We start from the raw sequence: 23,575 nt of genomic DNA, 5'->3' as shown, positions 1-23,575 counted from the left end.
GCCTAAGAAGAAAAGCAGAGTCCATATCCTGATAATGATCAGTATTCATTTAATAGGAATTTGAGCTTATAATTGCTAAAGCATTCAATATGTTCAGACATCGAAACTATTTAGTTGAATACTGATAACACAGGGCAGTTTAAAGCGTGCTAAAGATCTTAGAAATATTTTAAACTTTTTTTTTGCAGTTATGGAAGAAATGCTTTACCCTGTTTCTTTTATCTTTGCTACCACCATCCTGTGGCTGTATGCAAATAGAAAAAGTCTGTTTTCATTGCTTAGAAGGTTAGCTCTCTATTATACTCCTCACTCAAATACAATCTACATATGATAGGGTCCAAATCTAGTGCAACAGACTTTGCTGGGCTGTGTTTAGATTTGGCTTTCCCTCACCATTAAAAAGGCTGTGGATGACCTTGAAGCTGAAGACTTCAGCAGTAGTTCAAGCTGTGACCTCCCACTTAGTAACCATTGGGTTAAGCTGCACATTCAAATGCAAAAATCTAACTTGAACATATAATAAAATACTCAAGCCCATATGCATATAGGGCATAGAAGGGGTCAACAAATGTGTTTTATTTATTTATTCACAGATTCACAAATTACGGGGGTGAAAAATAAACTGATATTAGGAAAAGCAAAACTTACATTGTGCCATACTAACCCAGAATGGCTTGTTAACTTTGGACATATATTCAGCAATGATGTTTTGAATTAGCTGCACAATTCCTGTTAGTAAATTATTTAATTGTTCATGATATCTGTTTTCCATTCTTATTTGAAGGGATATCATCATATAATAACCAAGAATGTACTGTTGTACAGCATGCACAAGAGCACACAGATATTGATTCTGTTGATTAATATTCTGCTGAAATGCACTTTACCATCATTACAAACCATTAAGCCAACTTTCTATCAGACAAGATACTTTTTACATTATCACCTCCTCTATTTAGGCTTCAGAACATCCCAAATGGCTGCACCTTAAGAAAATCTGTTATCTATATGCAGACCTATATTTACAAATAAATACATCACTGTATTTGTTTTTATATGTACACATAGACAGAGAAGAGGTGTGCAATTGTATCATATATGTGCATTTAAGGATTTAATGTTAGAATAAAAAAGTCAAGTGACAAAGGAGTTTCATTTGTGGCTACCTAGACATACACGGCATGAGGATCCAAATAATATCATCCATTTTTTCTGCCTGCTTTGGTGTCATGAGCATACAAGGTATTAACAATGACAAGAATTCTACTCTACAATTTGAACAGCAGGACTGCTCACAAAAACAGAGTCGGCAGTGGGTGTGGTGGACTCATGGTACATCATGCATGCAAACGCCTGTAATTACATACACAGCCAGCATCCTGAGTTGTTTCTTGTTGAATCTCTCATTTTGGCAGGGCATTATATTTGTCAGGATGAGGAGGGAACGGTATATTTACACATCTTATACTTGAATATCCTTTTAGCTAGCTAACAATAATGTGATTTAGCCATTTTCACCAAACACTACAAATGTATGTTCTGAATCAACTTAAGATGCAACACAGCACTTCTGAGTAGCACTATATCATGCTGCAATAATACTGTATTCATCTTTTCCATTTCAGTCACATATCTGAATGCAAGCAACAGATCCACAGTTAGACAGGCTACAGCCTAATTAAGCCTTATATGGCTAGATCTTCTAGTCAGCCTTATTTCTCCTGGTAATATTACTATATCTGCTGAAACAAACATATGTATATTTTAAATCTGTTGAGTATCCACATGGGAGACCCTTCACCCTCCTTTTTCCATTCTCTCATGACATATAGCTCACATTTGTGAATTTGGTCAAAAATGTTTGCATTAGAACTTCTGTCTAGGAGACAGATACATTCACCACTTCAATTTTAAGGAACCTGTTTTTTTCTGAAATACTGTTGTGGAGTTTGCAATGGTCTTTATGTAACTGCAGTTAGCAATGAATACTGCATGTGTGATCTTCCAGTTTAATTCTTGTTTAATTCTAAAGCATTAAATCCATAACCACCACTTGCTGCATAACATGTGGTGTGAAAACAGAAAAAAAAAAAGAGTTTCTTGTGCCACATTGTCTACATTACCCACTGGATCGATGGGCAGCGATCGATCCAGTGGGGTCGATTTATCGTGTCTAGACTAGACGTGATAAATCGATCGTCGAGCGCTCTCCTGTCAACTCCGGTACTCCACCAGGGTGAGAGGTGCAGGCAGAGTTGACGGGAGAGCATCTAAGTAGATCTAAGTGCGTCGACTTCAGCTACGTTATTCACATAGCTGAAGTTGTGTAACTTAGATTGATTCCTCCCTCCGCCTCCCAGGGTAGACCAGGCCTAAGACCTGACAAGTTGTTAGTCACATATAGTGACTGCTCCATAAATATTAGGCAGCTCAATTCATTTCTAGATTGACATTTTACAAGTGCAAAATGAGATCCTGCATAATTTTGTGGTATATCTAGTATGAAAATCCTGTTCAAGAACGAAGGGAGTATCAGAGATTATGAATGTATCTGTTTCCAAATGTTCAGATAATCTTGGCTGAAATGTAAATATAATTTAAACTTTTGACATACATGATGCAATGCAAAAAACAGGGTTATTGTTACAAAATACAAAGATATAAATGAAAATACATAGTATAGTACCAGCAGAAGAGCCAGCAGTCATTTTATACTAATGTAAAATCAAGCTACTCAGTCAGAAAATATTACATGCTTTTGTGAGGTTCTCAGTGAAGCATGCAAACTTGCTTATTGTAATGTCTTTAAATAGCTAATGAGTCACCAAAATAAAATATATTCTGTTCGCATATACATGTGCATTTAATACAGTGAGTACAGTGAGGTACAGTATGCTGATTTCACTGGGAATTCACCGGAATAAAGATTGGGGTGAGTAAGAATTATTGCCAAGATTTATAAATAGAGATGCCTGAAGATAGGCTTGCAAATGTATATTTAGACATCTAAATAAGTGGTTTGATTTTCAAAGGTGGCTGAGCAGCCAGTAGTTCCCACTGAATCTAGGCCCTCAGTTCCTTTAGAAATCAGGTCACCTCTTGTACACAGGCTCCTAAATTTTCCAAAATGATTGGTGATTTGGGGGTCTCTCAAATTTTGGGCATTTAGCTTGAGACATATTAAAGGGGACTGATTTCACTGGTCTACAATTTTTGAGAAGTCGTCTGCTTCAGAGATAAAATGTGCTATTTATTATGTATTTTAATGTGCTGAATTCAAATATGACAATTAAAACAACTGATTGGCTACTGTTTCTAAGATATTTAAGTTTTTACATTTTATGTCTATGTATATTGTGTAGATAGTAGAGTTTTAATCATAAATTGTAAACCTAGGTCTTTTCATGTGTTTATGGTTGCTTTACATGATAATATTTCACCTGTCCTGTTTATGTAACACTTTAAAAATCAGCAAAAGGGTTATATAAATAAAATTTATTATGAAACAAAAGGCAAAAAACTATTATGTACATAGTTTAGTCCTATTCAGTGTCTACTCGTCGCTTCTTGGCTTGTCTCTTGTATTCATTAAATGAAGCATCTCTTGTCACTGTCCAGCAATAGTCTGCAAGCGTTGATGGGCTCCATTGGCCCTGATAGCGTTTCTCCATTGTTGCAATGTCCTGGTGAAATCGCTCGCCGTGCTCGTCGCTCACTGCTCCGCAGTTCGGTGGAAAAAAATCTAGATGAGAGTGCAAAAAATGTATCTTTAGTGACATGCTGCAATCAAGGCTTTTGTATGCCTTGAGGAGGTTTTCCACCAACAACCTGTAGTTGTCTGCCTTGTTGTTTCCGAGAAAATTTATTGCCACTAACTGGAAGGCTTTCCATGCCGTCTTTTCCTTGCCACACAGTGCATGGTCAAATGCATCATCTCGAAGAAGTTCACGAATCTGAGGACCAACAAAGACACCTTCCTTTATCTTAGCTTCACTTAACCTTGGAAATTTTCCACGGAGGTACTTGAAACTGCTTGTGTTTTGTCAATGGCCTTGACAAAGTTCTTCATCAGACCCAGCTGGATGTGTATGGGTGGTAACAAAATCTTCCTTGATTCAACAAGTGGTGGATGCTGAACACTTTTCCTCCCAGGCTCCAATGACTGTGGGAGTGGCCAGTCTTTCTTGATGTAGTGGGAATCTCTTGCACGTCTATCCCATTCGCAGAGAAAACAGCAGTACTTTGTGTATCCAGTCTGCAGACCAAGCAAGAAAGCAACAACCTTGAAATCGCCATAAAGCTGCCACTGATGTTGGTCATAGTTTATGCACCTCAAAAGTTTCATGTTGTCATAGGTTTCCTTCATATGGACTGCATGACCAACTGGAATTGATGGCAAAGCATTGCCATTATGCAGTAAAACAGCTTTAAGACTCTTCTTCGATGAATCAATGAACAGTCTCCACTCATCTGGATCATGAACGATGTTGAGGGCTGCCATCACACCATCGATGTTGTTGCAGGCTACAAGATCACCTTCCATGAAGAAGAATGGGACAAGATCCTTTTGATGGTCACGGAACATGGGAACCCTAACATCACCTGCCAGGAGATTCCACTGCTGTAGTCTGAAGCCCAACAGCTCTGCCTTACTCTTGGGTAGTTCCCAATCCCTGACAAAGTCATTCAGTTCACCTTGTGTTATGAGATGTGGTTCAGAGGAGAAGGATGGGAGAAAATGTGGGTCCTGTGACATTGATGGTTCAGGACCAGAAGTTTCATCCTCTTCCTCTTCCTCGTCTGACTCAAGTGAGAATGATTCTGGTGCATCAGGAACTGGCAGTCCTTCTCTGTGGGGTACTGGGCGTATAGCTGATGGAATGTTTGGATAATGCACAGTCCACTTTTTCTTTGACACACCTTTCCCAACTGGAGGCACCATGCAGAAGTAACAATTGCTGGTATGATCTGTTGGCTCTCTCCAAATCATTGGCACTGCAAAAGGCATAGACTTCCTTTTCCTGTTCAACCACTGGCGAAGATTTGTTGCACAAGTGTTGCAGCATATGTGTGGGGGCCACCTCTTGTCCTGATCTCTGATTTTGCAGCCAAAATAAAGGCGATAGGCTTTCTTAACCATAGTGGTTATACTGCGCTTTTGTGATGCAAAAGTCACTTCACCACAAACATAGCAGAAGTTATCTGCACTGTTCACACAAGTACGAGGCATCTCTGCTCACTTTGGCTAAACAGAAACGTGTCCCTTTGCAAAATCAAACACTGACAAATAAGAGAGCACGACACTGTATGATTTCTAGAGCTGATATAGGGCAATTTGTTCAGCAGAGTGATGTAAGCTTCGTTATGATTGCATCATCCATGACTTCTAGGGAATGACATGATGCAATTCATATAATGTATGACGCAATACCAGCTTCAGATTGCATCATTCATTGTTTTGCCTAAAAAGCACGTACTGTCCAAACCCAGTCATAGATTTATTCATAGATCCAGTCAAAGATGTATTTTAGTCATTTCTGGTTTAAATTGAGATCCCTTCCCTTTATAACTCACTTATCCTCCGCCATTCCCAAGTCAAGGGTCGTATATACTGACCCAATAGCATATCTTGAAAACTAGAGCCAATCAACAATTTTAAGCATCATTTTCGTTCTCAGTGACCCAGAATTAGTAAAGTTTGACTACATTTATTTCAGAAGCATTTTGGCTGTAGAGCAGTGTTTTCAGCATGTATCCTAACTTTCAGCACCCTTTTGTGAAAATCTTGGTCAACATTTACATGATCATGTCAACTGCAATATTTTCAGGATAAAACAATCCATATAACACAACAAACCTTTAAATGTAACCAAATTGTTACTGCATATATAACTATTTTGTTTTGTTAATGCTGATAAGCACTGCACAAAAGAGTCTTTAGTTGTTCCAGAAATTCTGTCCAATTTAAAAATGAGAAAAAGATGATAATTTTCTTCTCAAGAATTCAGAATGTAAATCATTTAAAAGTTCTGTACTATACAGCGTATGATCAATTTAAATCTTATGCTCAAATAACGAACTTGTCACCTAGTAAGAATCTTGCTGACCTACAGATCCAAATATTTTGTGAGCTGTGCTTCAGTTAGCTTAATACTTTGCCAAAGTCTTTGAATCTTTTTTTTTTGTTTAAATTTACTCACTGTGGGATGACAACTGGCAATGAGCAACAATGATGGTATTTATGGCACTGAAGTTTACACAGCCTGGTACAATAAGCAGCAAAGAAAGCTCATGGAGAAACTATTTATTGCTTCCTATTCCACTGTAACACCTTTTACTTAAAATTCTATGATAACAAAATATTTGGACTTAACTGAAGAAGTTCTCTGTGCAGAATAACACGTGAGCACAGGTAGCTCAGTTCATTACTTTAGGGCATACAAGTAAATAAGAAATACTTTATAAAATTGTATCATAAACATTTGTAACAGCACTGACTTCATACAATTATTGTAGTTCCTACAAAACAAAACAGGATCTTTTGACTTATAAGTTCCTTTATGTAACTTATATTTGTTTAATTTTATTGGGGACGGGGTTACAAAATTTATTTATAATCTAAATAATGAAAAAATACTTACACAGTTGGTTGCATTGGGTCTGTGATTTTTCTATATGCTAGTAAGGATGCAGATTCTATTGTCTGTATAATTAAAACAAACAAACAAAACAAAACTGCAGATTTACACAGGAGTGTACCTGCATGGAGGTGGACGCTGGCGTGAATGCACAGTTACAGCATATGCAAAAATCAAATCTGGGCATGGGGATTCCCTCCCTTTTTGCACCACAGAAGTACAGTAAGAAGTTCTGCCAAAGTACTGGCAGTGAAAAAAGCAGTTGGGGTACCCAGGGAGCCTTCCACTCCTCATTTGGGAGGAGGGAAAGTTAGAATAATGTGATTTTTATCAACCTGGATTATGGTCAAGACTTGTGCTTAGATGAGTAACTACTAAATTTTTGGTGGAAGGGAGAGAAAGTGAGGGTGAGGGAGTGAAAAAGGGAAGGAAAGAAGGGAAAATGAGAGATGGAGGGGTAGACGGAGAGGACATGAGAACACTCATGTTTCATACACTGCTTTTATAACCCTGGGGGTGCAAAACAGAGAAGGGACCCTGGTGCTCTGGGGAAGATGAATGAGTTTTCAATGTGTTGCCAAGAAGCATATTGCACAAAACAGCTGCATTGTCTCATTATGAATTCTGAAGCCCAAAGAGCTATAGAATATCAGCTTTAGAATGCTTAATAACTCTCTGCAAAAACAGATTTCTAAAGCCAGAAATTCTGATGTAGTATTTGTGAGGCTTGCTCTTCTTGTTTATGGAGCTTCATAAAACTATTCCAAAATACAATCATAACAGATCATAAAATCCTCTCTTTCTTTCTTTACTAATGATTTTATTCACTGACTTATACTTACCTATTGTAATTTTTAACATGAAAATAAATTACAAATTTACTGAAAAAATTTGTAGTGAAAAATTTAAAACCAGTATTTTGAAATGTTTTGCACACACACTACATATAATTAACATTGAGACAATAACTAACAGGAACAAAATAATAGGTGTGAACATGTATGGATTTTGCACTGAGATGAGGTTGCTATCATAGTAAGTCCAATGACATGCGTGCTATTTGTTGTGCTAGAACCAAACCTTAAGTTCCTAGCTGTTTAATAAAGACTGATACTAATGGATGGCTAGACATTTTCCCCTATTATCTTATATTAGGAACCTTTGCTCTTTAAAATTAAAAGGCATATTTTGGAAACATGAATTAAATATCTTGAATAAAATGGCAACAATCATATTAAAAAACTAATTTATTTTTCTTCCTGGTTTCATGAAACAAATAGCAAACTTGCAGCTGATGGTTGAGATGAGTGAAAAAGAGGGGAGGTGACAACGAAGAGCTTCACTGTAGTGAATTTAAGAATATTTGAAGAAAACACATTAGAAAGGTGAAGTACACAGGACGGCTTCACAAGTTCATCAAATTTTTTTAAAGGAATGTATTACCTGCAAATCTTTTCTGTGTCTAAATATTAGTCATTCCTCCCTAGAATTAGGTACATGCAGCAACCAGTCAGAATGCAGAAGAGGTTTTTGTGTTCTGTGTACAGCTCAGCAGCCAATCAATTCCCAGTAGATTCTTCCATAGTCATAGACATGCAAAATAACTCAAAATATGGTTAGCAACATCCAGTTGGTAACACGCAACTTCTTTCACTTCTAGCATAACTCTTACATGCAGAGTAATGCTAAACAGATTAGAAAGGGGAGACATTCCGGGCTGATGGATATGAGGATGCAGAAAATGAAGTTTGTAGGGAATAAATTCCTTTTTCTGTGCCCTCAGATCAACAGCCTGAAATGATTGGGTATAAGAGGCCATATAAATACCTTAGAGAGGTATGGCCTCACTGTAAACCTGACCTGCAGACACTCCCCCTCCCCTTCTGCTCATGATGCCAAGTCAAGTGGGTCTGAAGATGAAAGGGATAAGGAACTCCTTCTCTGTACACTAGACGTGTATAAATCAATCCAGAAGCCTATGCAGATTTTAGAGATTTTACTACCTTTCCTTAATCTCACTAAATAAAACAAATGGTTTTGTCTAGATAGGTTTTCTTAGCATCTCAGCAATACCAGAGCTTTTTTTCAGCTGTGGCAGAAACAGGAAAAAAATAGGAAGTTTAAGCTCTTGTTCTAAGTCAAGATCAGATGAAACATTTGACAAGTGTCAAGGAACCATTCTTAGAAAGAATTCTTCTTTGTGAAAGTAAAATATTAGGGAAATGTACAAGAAATAGCAGACAATTCACTGATCCTCCCACCTGATACTATGATTACTAGGGGAAAAAAAGACTTCTAACAGAGAAGTCAAAAGCAGTGATTCAAAAGAAAAGTGATGAAGAAATTTAAGATTCAAATTAATATTCCTCAAAGTAAGTGTAAGTGGGGACAAAGCAAGACTCACCAAAACCAATTCGACAATGCTGAGGTAATTCCCCACTAGGAATTCTATAAAATACATCTTAAGCTACAAGGTCAAAAGCTACTCCATTTATCAAGAAATCCAGGATACAAAAGACATCTTCTTAGTTGAAAACCCTGAAACTGCAACAGAGGAAAATGATACTGTAAGCCTTAAAATATATCCCCAATGCTGACCATCCTGGAGAATAAAGAAGGATTGCAATGCCTTATCCAATAAAATAAAGCACTCAGGGTCAACCATTCCCAACCATTCTCACAGTCCAGGTGTGGATGTCTGGTTGAAATACTTGCTTGTGGGTCAAGCTGTTGTGGAAAACAGGCAGAGGAACACTAAGACATACATCTCCAGACCACCTTTTACAGAAGTGGGATTGGTGGAAATATATGGTACAGCAATCTCTGGGTCCAGAGAACAGAAAGAATCAAACAAGTTGTACTGACTGAAGAAGCTTGGAAGTTTTCTATTGTCTTGAGTGATGAATGTGCACTTATGACCTTTCCCCACCTGTGAATCAGCAGGTTTGCAGATGTGGATAAAATTCCCACTTCCCTGGAGTAATGAATATTCTGCCTAGGATAGAAATTTGGCTTCGCCTGCAAGATTGACACCTCTTTGGTACTTTTGCACTGAGGGGAACAGGAGATCCTTGTATAGTCTCTGACTTCAGGTCTCTTTACACAGTCACTAATTTCTCATACTTCCTGCTTAATTCTTGTGTCACTACTAAGACATTTTCTGTTCACAGCATACTGACCTAGACTAATCTTCTTCCAAGACTCAGAAGAGGCACAGGGATTTCCTGACTGCGCTTAACTACAGTATGTTGATATAAAATAGCTTTCTGGAGGGACTCAATTTCATTTCTACTTTGTGATGGTCCAGGTATGTTCCCCATAAGAGCAGGTGTGCATGTGCTGCTGGGTTTCCTGAAGTGGCATTCTCTTCATTGGATTCATCTGGCAGGAAATACATTCACCAACTGAAGAGGCTAAACCAGCTCATGTGTGCCCTCATACAGAGAAATCACAATTGAAGAGGTCTAAACTGAAAACAGTCCAAGACATCACATCTGTAAAGGATACTAAGAAGACTAGAATATGAATGGGACAATGAATCTTCTTAAATCTGACATCTGTGACCTTTCTGGAAAGTATTAATTTGTGGTAGAATCCTTTGCACCTTGCTTTGAGACAGTTAATTCTTTCTATATGGGATTGTGCCTTCTTACAGCCACTTCAGCCATGACTTTTGAGAACACTGTAGGGCCAGAAATCAAAGTGAATGGAAGGGCTGATACTGAAGATGGTGCTGATTGATAAAATAAAAACTGAGATACTGGTGATCTATAGTGATGTGCCTAGTATATAAGCATCTTGTGGATTTACTGATATCTCCTGGCTATAATGCTGTGAAGAGAGTTCTGGATTACTCAGTTTTTAATTTATTACAAATAGATTGGGTCACCTGAAGTCCAGAACTGGTCTCTATTTGAAGACTATGAAATTCAGAGAGTAGATACCTAGATTTTTTTGTTCAGTAGGGCTTGAAATCACAGCCTTGGCTGATAACAAATGAGAGAGAGTTGATAAAACACTCTGCTTTTTCCTGTGGAACAGAGATGGAATTCAGTAGGAAGGGAGGGCGTTTCTACAAATTCTGTGCTGTACCCATTTAGGGCTATCGAAAGGATCCACATGTCCAGTATCATAGTCCAGTCACTGAATATGTCAACTTCTTCCATCTATTTTGGCTCTTGGGAGACTGGGAAACAGCCCTATAAAGTCAGAAGGCTCCTCTTGATGGATCTATTGTCTCCTTGAAAACCAGACTTGTTTATGTAGTTGGCACGAAAGGATTGAGAGACCCCATACTTTCCCTTCCCCCCTTTAAATTTAGGTGGAGAACAACAGGGAGTCTGACATTTTCGAGGATAAGGAAGTGAAGAGACGGGAAAGGATCTTTTCTTTTTCAGGTGATGGAGGGAACACTTGTGCTCTGAGAAACCCTTAAGGGCCTGGTCCAAGGAATCTCCAAATAACATGCCTCCTTTGTATGGTAAAGATAACAGCTGATATTTTATACCAATTCTGAAGACCAGGGACGTAGCCAGATGGACCTCCTGGCTACTGTGAGGCAGGCCATATTTTTAACTGTGAGTCTAAGAGAATCCTCTGCTGTATCGTGAATGAAATTAGCTGCAATTCTACACAGATACTGTGTTCTCGGCATGGTGCTGGCTGGGACCCCTTCCTTTTTATCTCTGGCTAATTCTTCCTCCAGCCAGACTAGTAAGGCTCTAGTAGCACAGGTGGAATAGATGGAGGCTCCAAGTTGGGCTGTAGCTAAATTGAAAGATCTTTTAATCGCAGCCTCAACCTTTCTATCAGTAGGATCTTTGGGGACAGCACCCACACTAACAGGCAAAGAAGATTTAGTATCACCAGTGACCACTGCTTAATCTACCTTGGGTAAGCCCCCACCCAGAGAAGCTTTATCTGCTGGAAGAGGATATAGCTTACATAGAACAGCTGGGGCTACATGTTTTGCCCCAGGATCACTCCAAGTTCTACAGACCAGTTTTTGCACTGCTGAATGGATGGAAAGGGCCTTATCCACCTTGTCCTCTTCAGACAGGATAGGCAATTCTTCTGAAGGCTCTTCAGAACTGGGTTTTTTTAGCTTTAGTACTCTCTTAATATATTTGAATAAGTAATATTGATTCTCCATGTTAAATTTACGTGCAGGTTCAGGCTCCTCTTGTTCTTCCACAGAACAAGCAGAAGACACTTCCCCACCTTCCGAGGGTGACTCATCCTCAAATGCCCTGTTAGCCTTAGACTCCTCTTTCTTGGAAGATGCTAGCCTGTTTAAATTGTCCATACCTTCAGAGACCAAGACCTGGGACTTGTGCCCAGCTGCTTCAGGGGAAACCAGTGCAACTGATGTATGTGGTACCCTGGAATTCTTTACTGGAGGGGTCCAGCCTGCGTAGCAGAAGCAATACTGTGCCTGGCCATGGCAAGTGCATCCTTTAAAATGGTAGTAATCTCAGGCAATATTACAGCTCTCATTAGTGAACTTTTGTCAGAATCAGAGAAATGAGTAGTAGTAGTAGTAGTAGTAATAGAAGGTCTTACCATCTTGCGATGGGACCCGTGGTTGTCCACTGAATCTGAGCTGTGGTCTGGGGCATGGCTGACTCATTGCTGGAGTGAGGAACATTGTCCTGCCAGTGACCCGCAAACCAGGGCCCGGCTGAACCTTTGCTGAAAGGGGGAATGCCATCCTGCCTGAGAATCTAACCCCTCCTCTGTCCCCATTATCTGTTGCTGAGAAACATGATGTCCAGAGCCATCCCTGGATTTCCACTCATCTGATCTCTTTACATCCTGGCAGAGGGAACAGGAAAGGGAACTAACCCTTGAGAGCTTTGAAGACTGCTTAGCCATGGTCATGGAGGAGAGGGCTTCTGATCTGGTCCTGGATGATTCATCTGCTGATCTTCTGGACAAGTTGGATTGCTCAGATTTCACAGATGCTGCTTTGGTAAAGCCAGGGTCTGCTTCAGGAGTTTTGGTGGCACAGTTACCTTTTCCCTTCCTGTCTTTGTCCAATTTCTTTATTGTCCACATAGACATGGACCTGAAGTGATGAAAAATTCAAAATACTCAAATTCTTAGAGAAATTTTTAGGAAGAACCTAAACCACCTTTCCTCAAAGAAGCATTGCACCATGACCAGAACTGTGTGAGGCGGAGGGAAACTGGGAACTAATTGGCTGCACTGATGCTGAGCTGCAGAGAGGGAGCCAAAACATCTTCTGCAGTCTGACTGGTTGCTGTAGATGCCCTGTCTCTAAGGAGAAAAAGAGGAAAGCCCGTCATAGACTAATGGCTCAGAAATTCATTTTAGAAAGAAGTTTTCTGCATGGTGAATTAGATGAGCAACTCCCTTCCTGTGAACAATTATAGAAGTTGCACATGTTATTCTCCATATTCACCACACAATGGGTTGGTAATATCTTTCTTAAAATGCATTATAAAACCATTTAACAAAGCACTAGATGGTTCTGTTGGTTAACATACAAGCCATTTAAATATGGATACATACATTCAGACCCTGGTACATGTCACACATAAAAAGCAAATTCACTGGTCTCATCCTAGACCTGACTGAGTATTTGTCAAAATCACAAAGCCATCACATAATTTGGCACAGTTCTGCATCAATGTCAGTTTCTGCTAAAGAAATGTCCAGGAATAGAAAAGCAGAGGGGCTGTAAATTAGAAGTCAGATACAGTAGCTGGACTGTATAGAGAAGCTTGTTTAGTACTTGTTTGTATTATGCCTGTTTCCAGCCAATGCTTTCAGTCTCTCATTTTTGTCAGCTAAAATCAACTAAATTAACCCAATAGGCATTTAAAATTAAAAACAAACACCAAGTTTAAAATGTTTTTGTACTGACTTGGCGAATATTATGAGGGATTAGAATAATTTTAATAGCCGCAGGAGTAAAGAGAAACTGCTCTTTGGCATTCAGAACAGTGAAAAAATATAGAAATTATTCCAGCCAGATGAGATGCACATTCCGCTACACAAAAAATGTTACAACAGTCCAGTGAACCCCATTTGAAAGAACAGACTTTCCATGCACTAGAATCGATTACATACAAAAATTAAAGTCTTTTAAAATGTTATTTACATAGGAATATATTATAAAGAATATATTGCCTATGGAACAATAAATGTAACACTGACCTGTGAAAGAAATAATAAAATCCTTTTCTGTACTAAATCAAAATGTATTTAATATCATGTTACAGCTCTCTTTAAAACACACCATATGTAAATATTATGAAAAGACTTCTTTAAAGAGCATTTTTTTGTGTGCTGCAAGGAGATTCAGCTCACATGTTTCTATAAGAATGACAGTCAAAAATGGCATGCAAGAATGACAGTCAGCTCAGTGGCATGGTCTGAAGCAGTTTGCTGCATCTCATGCACTGAATTCTCTAGAGTGGTGTGTTTTTCCTGAGCGATAGTCCCTCTTCTCTGTCATTTAACTGATTTTTTTGGTGTTTCTGTATTGGTACTGGCAGCAATTTTAAAAGAACCTGCATTCCAATGAATGGGATACAAGTTACTGTTGTCGATGTTTATATGAGAAGCACATTTCCATTTATATGTGCTGCAGGACAGGGCAAAAGTGCTGCCAAGTATTCGATCTTTTCAATATATTAAAGATGGGCCAGAGAGACTAAACTCTGTATGGAAATGCCCTTAATTTTGAGACATCAAAATTCAAATTTGGATCTGAATGTTACAGTGATGGCCCATCACTAAAATATATGATAAAATTAGCATAATACTGCAAATCATAATTCTTGATGTTTTACATTTTTCTACCAGTCTCATTAAAGACATATTTATAATTAATTCTGTAAAACATTAAATGCAAAGTAATTTGCACCATTACAAAGAGTTGTAATTTCATTTTCATAAAATAAGTGTCATCTCCTATATTTTATTCCTAAATCCAAAAAGTAACAAAAGCAGGAAACATAAGGAAAACTGTGTGTCAGCTGCTTACCTGTATTCACCAAATGTTCCATCATCTTCTTTCATAGGCTGTATTTCTGGATCAGCATGTGCATCTTCCTTTTCCTTCACTACAATATTTGAAATTGGGATTTTTATCATTAAATTTTAGGACTAAATATTTAAGGCCCTGATCCTGCAAAATGACCTATGTGGATATGAGTAATATGGATTTGGCAGGATCTGGGGGCTTAGATTGTTACTTCTAAATAAAATACATATGTGGTAGTTTAAAAATATCTTTACTGAAGGACAAGATACTGTACATCATTTGGCAGTAGTGAAAGTCCTTTGTTGCAGCCATTTTTGAACATGATTTAAAAGGGACACTTTAGAACATAAGAACATAAGAACGGCCGTACCGGGTCAGACCAAAGGTCCATCTAGCCCTGTATCCTGTCTACCGACAGTGGCCAATGCCAGGTGCCCCAGAGGGAGTGGACCTAACAGGCAATGATCAAGTGATCTCTCTCCTGCCATCCATCTCCATCCTCTGACAAACAGAGGCTAGGGACACCATTCCTTACCCATCCTGGCTAATAGCCATTAATGGACTTAACCACCATGAATTTATCCAGTTCTCTTTTAAATGCTGTTATAGTCCTAGCCTTCACAACCTCCTCAGGTAAGGAGTTCCATAAGTTGACTGTGCGCTGCATGAAGAAGAACTTTCTTGTATTTGTTTTAAACCTGCTGCCTATTAATTTCATTTGGTGATCCCCTAGTTCTTGTATTATGGGAATAAGTAAATAACTTTTCCTTATCCACTTTCTCCACATCACTCATGATTTTATATACCTCTATCAGATCCCCTCTTAGTCTCCTCTTTTCCAAGCTGAAGAGTCCTTCCCTCTTTTATCTCTCCTCATATGGGACCTGTTCCAAACCCCTAATCATTTTAGTTGCCCTTTTCTGAACCTTTTCTAGTGCCAGTATATCTTTTTTGAGATGAGGAGACCACATCTGTAAGCACTATTCGAGATGTGGGCGTACCATCGATTTATATAAGGGCAATAATATATTCTCAGTCTTATTCTCTATGCCCTTTTTAATGATCCCTAACATCCTGTTTGCTTTTTTGACCGCCTCTGCACACTGTGTGGACATCTTCAGAGAACTATCCATGATGACTCCAAGATCTTTTTCCTGACTTGTTGTAGCTAAATTAGCCCCCATCAGATTGTATGTTTAGTTGGGGTTATTTTTTCCAATGTGCATTACTTTACATTTATCCACATTCAATTTTATTTGCCATTTTGTTGCCCAGTCACTTAGTTTTGTGAGATCTTTTTGAAGTTCGTCACAGTCTACTTTGGTCTTAACTATCTTGAGCAGTTTAGTATCATCTGCAAACTTTGCCACCTCACTGTTTACCCCTTTCTCCAGATCATTTATAAATAAGTTGAATAGGATTGGTCCGAGGACTGACTCTTGTGGAACACCACTAGTTACCCCTCTCCATTCTGAGAATTTACCATTAATTCCTACTCTTTGTTCCCGGTCTATTAACCAGTTCTCAGTCCATGAAAGGATCTTCCCTTTTATCCCACGACAGCTTAATTTACGTAAGAGCCTTTGATAAGGGACCTTGTCAAAGGCTTTCTGGAAATCTAAATACACTATGTCCACTGGATCCCCCTTGTCCACATATTTGTTGACCTCTTCAAAGAACTCTAATAGATCAGTAAGACACGATTTCCCTTTACAGAAACCATGCTGACTATTGCTCAACAGTTTATGTTTTCTATGTGTCTGACAATTTTATTCTTAACTATTGTTTCAACTAATTTGCCCAGTACCGACGTTAGACTTACCGGACTGTAATTGCCGGGATCACCTCTAGAGCCCTTTTTAAATATTGGCATTACATTAGCTAACTTCCAGTCATTGGGTACAGAAGCCGATTTAAAGGACAGGTTACAAACCTTAGTTAATAGTTCCGCAACTTTACATTTGAGTTCTTTCAGAATTCTTGGGTGAATGCCATCTGGTCCCGGTGACTTGTTAATGTTAAGTTTAAACCTCCTCTAGTGACACTTCAATCTGTGAGAGTTCCTCAGATGTTACCTACAAAAGCCAGCTCAGGTTTGGGAATCTCCCTAACATCCTCAGCCATGAAGACTGAAGCAAAGAATCCATTTAGTTTCTCTGCAATGACTTTATCGTCTTTAAGTGCTCCTTTTGTATCTCGATCATCAAAGGGCCCCACTGGTTGTTTAGCAGGCTTCCTGCTTCTGATGTACTTAAAAAACATGTTGTTATTACCTTTGGAGTTTTTGGCTAGCCGTTCTTCAAACTCCTCTTTGGCTTTTCTTATTACATTTTTGCACTTAATTTGGCAGCATTTATGCTCCTTTCTATTTGCCTCACTAGGATTTGACTTCCACTTTTTAAAGGAAGTCTTTTTATCTCTCACTGCTTTTTTTACATCGTTGTTAAGCCATGGTGGCTCTTTTTTAGTTCTTTTATCGTGTTTCTTAATTTGGGGTATACATTGAAGTTGGGCCTCTATTATGGTGTCTTTAAAAAGCGCCACTTTCAGATTTAAAATCCAATTTTAAAAATGCGTTCATTTTCTAGGTTAATAAAAAATTAGATTATTAAAATTTAAATAAATTACTGTTATTTATTTATGCTGTCAGTTGACTGCATTTCTCTCATACTAATAAATAAAAATGATTAGTTCATTTCATTTTTGATTATAGCCAGTTTCTAGCAAATTTGTTTTCACTTTCTTATCCACTAGCACAATTGCAGCAATGCCTGGGTTACAAACAATACACAGGGAATGTTTATTTTTATTTTAAAAATTGTTTCCATTGGAGTTTTTTAATTATTGGAAGAATTTTTGTTGTAACTTTATTTTTTTTTAAACTAACCAAAACCAAGCAGAAAAATCCCCTATATTTGGGGATAAATTTGACATAATCTTGTCTCTCTTAAAGTTAACTGTATTTTTCAAAATATTTTCCCTAAAAATACTATTTTCAATGAAATACATCTCCTTTGTAAACTGAGGCCCCAATCCTGGAAGCACTTAGAGATTTAACTAACTTTATGCATGTGACTAGTGCTATTTAACTCATGTAAAGATATTAACATATATTTGCAATATTCGGGCCTTTGATACCAAGGTGACAGAAGCCTAGGAATAACTAACATAGAAAATAGATATTTAAATACAATAACTCCTCCCTTAAAGTCATCCCAGTTAACGTTGTTTCGTTGTTATGTTGCTGATCAATTAGGGAACATGCTCATTTAAACTTGTGCAATGCTCCCTTATAACGTAGATTGGCAGCCGCCTGCTTTGTTCACTGCTTGCAGGAAGAGCAGCCCATCAGAGCTAGCTGGTGGGGGCTTGAAACCAGGGTGGACTGGCAGCCCCCTATCAGCTCCCCGCTCCCCTAAGTTCCCTGTGCAGCAGCGGCCCAGCAGGCTATCAATTGCTGGGCAGTTCAGCTGTCCCTCCCCCCACTGCCTTGGAGCTCCTCCTGGGAGCCTCCTGCTTGCTGTGCAGAGGTGGGGGGAAGAGGGGTGCTAATGTCAGGGTGTCCCCCTCCCCCTACTGTATCCACAGAGCAGGGGGGAGGGACACGACAGGGCTCAGGATGGAAGGGGCTTGCTGGCAGCAGCTGCTATCTCAATTTGCTAATCTACTTAAAAAGGCAATGTACTTAGAGGGGGGTCTCTCTCTCACACATGGTGTGTGTCTCTGTCTCTCTCTGCCATGTTGTCTCCCCTCCCTCCATTCGTGCTGCCTTGTAGAGTGTGAGACTACATTAACAACAATGTGTTAACCCTTGAGGGCTCAGCCGAGTGCTAATTCATCATTTAGCAGTAAGGCATTCCCTGGGACATATCCCACCCTCTGACTTCACCACCTCAACCAAGCTTCACAATCATCATTGCTGTGTACAGTATTAAATTGTTTGTTTAAATCTTATACTGTGTATATGTGTGTGTGTGTGTGTGTGTGTATATATATAGTCTTTTGTCTGGTGAAAAAAATTCCCTGGAACCTAACCCCCCCCCCCCATTTACATTAATTCTTATGAGGAAATTGGATTTTCTTAACATCATTTCGCTTAAAGTAGCATTTTTCAGGAATATAACTACAACGTTAAGCAGGGAGTTACTGTAGTACTGCCAATAAATTGTGAATATAGTACATATGCCAATAAACCATGGGAAATTATATTATGAATCGTACAAGTTTTTTAAAAAAATATTGTTTGTGTCTTTTCATTACTGTTTTGCTAGTTATTATTCTGGTATGTTATCCTGATATAGTAGTTATGGGTATATGGTTTATAGTATCAAATTTTTATGCAAGTAACAATTTTCATAGTTGGTACATATTTAGTTTATATTCTATTATACAAGATGATGTGAATCATCTTTGGTAGTATTTTCAGATGGTAAAATTATGATAATGCATGTCTTCTTGAGTAGTGACTTCCGGCTCTTATAGCTACATATTGAAATAATGGATTCCTTTTACCACAAGCCAGCTCAACATGACATGCTAAAATCAAAACAACCAATATAGTTAGTAATTGTGTGCTATGTATATCTCAGTTTATTTATGGAATTATACTTACAAAACTACGCCATAGTGACTATCCAGAAACATCTGTGGCTAAGTAATGCATTGAGTACAACTTATTCTGAAATAGCTTTAGAACAATTGGCACAAAGAAAGCTTTCTAACTGGCTATTAGCACATGATGTTATGCAGTCAATGTCCACTATGACTAGCTGATAAACAGGTGTGACTTCTCCTGCATGTTATTATTTTAGTTTACATTGATGTATATCCTACCTGGATATTTGCCACCCTTATTCCTCCTTATGAAGCAAACAATCAGCAAAATCAAGATAAGAAGAGCAACAGCACACATAAGACCAATGAACCATCCTTGAGTAGCAATGTCAACCTGCCGGCTTGCCATTGCTGAAGAATGAAAGGGAAAAAAATATTAGATTATCTGATACACATTTAAATGTGTATTATATTATTATTTGCATAAATAATGTATAATTTATGAATGCAGCAATAATAACAAGTGGCAATTAGCAATCATGAGGGATATAGCAGCACTGTAGTTTGTAGATGTTTAAATTAAAAAGTGTAGGTTTACGAGTAAAAAAGCTTAGAACTGACTCTTGAATATGTCTAATATTCCTGTATTTTACTAATTTAATTTATCATTTAAGTTTAACAATTAACTGTAAAACATGTACATTTCCTACACATTTACACTTTTTACAAATGTTAAAATTGTTCTGAAACTTACATTGATACAAGTAAAAAAAGGAATTGTGTTTTATAATTTATAAAACATCTGGGTTACATTCTAAAAAAAGCAAATACTCTTTGGCTAGCGGAGGCCAATTTCACTGAAACAAGGGAGAAGGTAGGTCATTCAAGACCCCATCATTCAATTAGAACAAAAAATCAGCATTTGAGCACCATGTAAAGCAGATTCTGCTCTCTTCCAAGCCAAATATTATCAGACAGTCCATCTCAATTGCTATGATTTAACAACCCTTTTTAGCTTCTGAAGGACTAAGTGGCATGTGACTGGGCAGCTCCTCGCAGGGTCTCTCTCTGAGTGAGTTTCCTCTGACTGTCTACCATGACTTTGAAAAGTGACATTCAGAAGAGACATCAATTATAGAGCAGACACTGAGGGCCTCTGTGCAGGATTGGAGCTTTCATTTCCAGTGCATCCCAGAAATCTGTGTGGTTTGGGTGCTGTGCCCACTGCTTCCTATCCTCTGTTACACAGGACGAGTTTTCCTAGTGAACGCAGTGTTTTCCCACTCTCACAAGTGAAAATTGTGGAGCCAGCTGCCCTGAGGACTCCCCTTAAAGGGAGAGGGAACCCTGTAGAGGAGAAGTCAGTTGAGAGAAGAAAAGGAGGGGTGCATCCACCTGCCACCAGCCTGTCTGCTCCCTGCCGCTCCTCACTCATAGAACCCCTGGACTGTGAAGAGCAGTCCAGGAGATTTGGGTCTGTAGGGGTTGGTAGAGACAACAAATCCACAAGGATGGGGAAAGCCCAGGCCCAAATTCCCCTCTCTGCACAGATGATGGGAGATTTTTGTCCAGAATTTCTAGATTCCTCTGCTCCATTTCACGTGAGCTCATGTGTCAGGGATGTTACCCAAAATTTCTATTGAGATCAGTGGCATCTCACATCCAATCTCAGTAGAAACTCTACATAAAAGTAGTTTATGTCTTAAGATCCACACATGAGTCTCCCTTGCTCTGCCTCTGTATGAAATGGGATCAGCCACCTCCATGGCATAGTCTCCCTCTCCAGATCCTGGATTCCCCAGGATCTGTAGGCAAACTTAGGGTATCTGAAGTTTGGAGGCAGGACCTGCTGCTCATTCCACCGAGAGGGCAAATCCTATTCCCATCAGAAGTTCTGGGGATGAGTTTGCCTGTTTCTTAGTACCCTCCTAATGGTTTTACTGGGGGAGGGTATGATTTGCCCTTCACTTGATTTCTTGATCATTGGATGAGCCTGGTTGGTGTGGGATTGATTTTTGCATCTTTCACAGCCTTTGGTGGGGCATCTGTATTCTGATTTTTAGAAGCTGAATAACATTTCTTACAGAATTGATCCCAACACTTCCACTAATACACATGACAAAATAAAACAAACCCATTTTCTCTCTTTTTTTATATAAAGTGGAGGTTAAAAACCTAAAACTTAAATATATAGAAATGTCAGGATAATATTTACAAGAAAAAACAAATAGAAGCAGAAAGGTGATCTCGCTCTGAATTATAAATTAACCTATACCAGTAGTTTTCTTTTCTTGTCTACATTTACGTTAGAGCGATTTTGCTTTTTGTAAACATGCATATATAATGAGGCATTAAAATTTTAGTAGCAAATATAGCAAAACACACAAGCACATTTAACATTCAAATGTAGTAAGAAAATAGTATCAAACAAAACAATCCATGCATAAAAACATGCAAGAGAGATGATAAGAGTACAGATGAAAACTTACTTATGCAGCTTCTTGTATTCTTTGACTTATTGTATATCCAATAGGGAGGGGTTTCTAAAGCCCAGTATAACTTTAAAAAATGGAATAAAATTTTCTGTTTACTCTAAACTAATTATCTGCTTCTGGCAGAAAGATATTTACTCCTGATGAACACAGAAGCTGCTAATATGTGAGAAAAAAAACCATAACCCACTATACTGGACATACTCAAGAAGAGAAAAATCACACATTATGAAGATGCTCTATAGGAATGCTTGCTAGAACAAACAGATATTTTCTGGTAGAGGCCTCACATACCCAGTCTAGGGTTTTCCTTCCTTGCCAAGGAGTACTCTAAAAGGGTATCTTGCTCTTTTGTCCCCCTCCCCAATGTTTAGCAGCATTAGCCCAGATTTCAGAAAGTGACATAGCTAGATTCTTTTAGAAAGAATTTTGCTGTACAACTCATCTGATGGGGGACTCAAAAGCAATGCTTTATATTGAACTTTGCCAGGAAGAGAGAACATTGCCCCTAGTGTTCCCAGCCTTGAAAGACTCAAGGAATGGAGCCAAGGTGTTTAACTTACTCACAGATACATACAGGAGTCTTGACTTTTTGATCTACTGAAGTTTTATTGTTAAGCGGAATGTTGACTGGGAAGGTTTTGGACTTCCCCTCCCCCGCCGCTTTGAGTGAGTTACAATACAATCTTTGCGCTCTGGTGCTTACTGGTTCTGAACACACCTACATATATAATTTTGCATACCCGTTTTCTGGTATCACTAGCCTCTTCTGGCTAAAAGGTTACTAATAAAAACCTTTTTACTGAAACTGCAAATGTTTGTGGGGCACTGCTATTTAGCATTATGTTTCAAAAGCTTTCCTATAGCAACATTGTAACACTATGAGCATTAATGTACTATAAACATGAAACAAAAGAAAAACATTATGATTTTAGAAAGTGAACGCTCTTTCAAACTGGCATGTTAATCACTTGCTTTGTTATCCGTGGGATCATTATTTCATATTGCGCAAACTATTTTACATATTAGCAATCTATTTTCTTAAATCATAATGTTTGTGTAGTAGGTGAGACCAAAGTAAGATCTACTAGATAACTGTCCATAGCCCACATTGCTTGGAATGAGCAAGAGTGCCTAGCAAACACAGACCAAACAATAACATTTTATCAAGAACATGCTGATATTGCAACACCATATTAATCATGACATCAATACATTTCCAATAAAAACCTTTCTCTGAGTTAAATGAACAGTCATCATTTATTCTCATATAAAGACACAACTGCTGCAAACTTTCTTGCACTAAAATCTATTATTTTTCTATGGAAAATATGTATGGAACACTTCAAATACTTAAAGCTGTCTTATTAATTATGGTATTTTGTAGTTTAAGTGATATAAACATCATTTGGAAGCCAATATTTGATGGAAAAAGAAACATTTATTACTAGAGATCTTCTTATTTATCATTCATCCTACTGGCATATGATATATTCAAGGATTACATGAAATATTTACTTAAATCAGATACCTAGACTCCTGATAACTCATAACAACTTTACATCATGCTTCTGGAAACTAAACTGCTGATATTGAGATTGTTAGTTTTAAAAATAGATATTCTGCTGTGTTACAGTACACCATGTTATTTAAATATTGCACAATAGGTTCTAATTCAATTCAAAGATGAATTAGAAACAATTTCAGCTTAAGTGCACAGAATTCAGAATGAACGTGAACAGTAAGTGTTCTTTCCCATAACATAAATGGCAGGGAAACAAAGTGAACTGAAAGGAGGAAAACATTCATAGTCTACAAAGTAGATAGGCTGGCATGTCTAGAAGTTTACAAAGTAGTTTAGCACTACTGAAGGAAAC

At 38.2% G+C, this 23,575-nt stretch overlaps 1 protein-coding gene across 9 annotated transcripts in view; it reads right to left on the bottom strand.

Annotated features, from left to right (window-relative positions):
* The window catches only part of NRCAM (neuronal cell adhesion molecule), a 299,477-nt gene that overhangs the window by 2,926 nt on the left and 272,976 nt on the right, over positions 1 to 23,575 (bottom strand). For all 9 annotated transcript variants that reach the window (XM_054024342.1, XM_054024363.1, XM_054024334.1 and 6 more), the window contains 2 exons: positions 19,486 to 19,617; positions 14,653 to 14,731 (listed from right to left, as the gene is read on the bottom strand). In XM_054024342.1, the coding sequence (XP_053880317.1) occupies positions 14,653 to 14,731; positions 19,486 to 19,617 (211 nt within the window). The remainder of the gene's footprint in view (positions 1 to 14,652; positions 14,732 to 19,485; positions 19,618 to 23,575) is intronic.

This window comes from Malaclemys terrapin, chromosome 1, assembly GCF_027887155.1.
Source record: "Malaclemys terrapin pileata isolate rMalTer1 chromosome 1, rMalTer1.hap1, whole genome shotgun sequence".
Classification (NCBI taxonomy): domain Eukaryota; kingdom Metazoa; phylum Chordata; order Testudines; family Emydidae; genus Malaclemys; species Malaclemys terrapin.
Note: the sequence above shows the minus strand (reverse complement) of the source record. Positions and strands in the feature narration are given on the sequence as shown.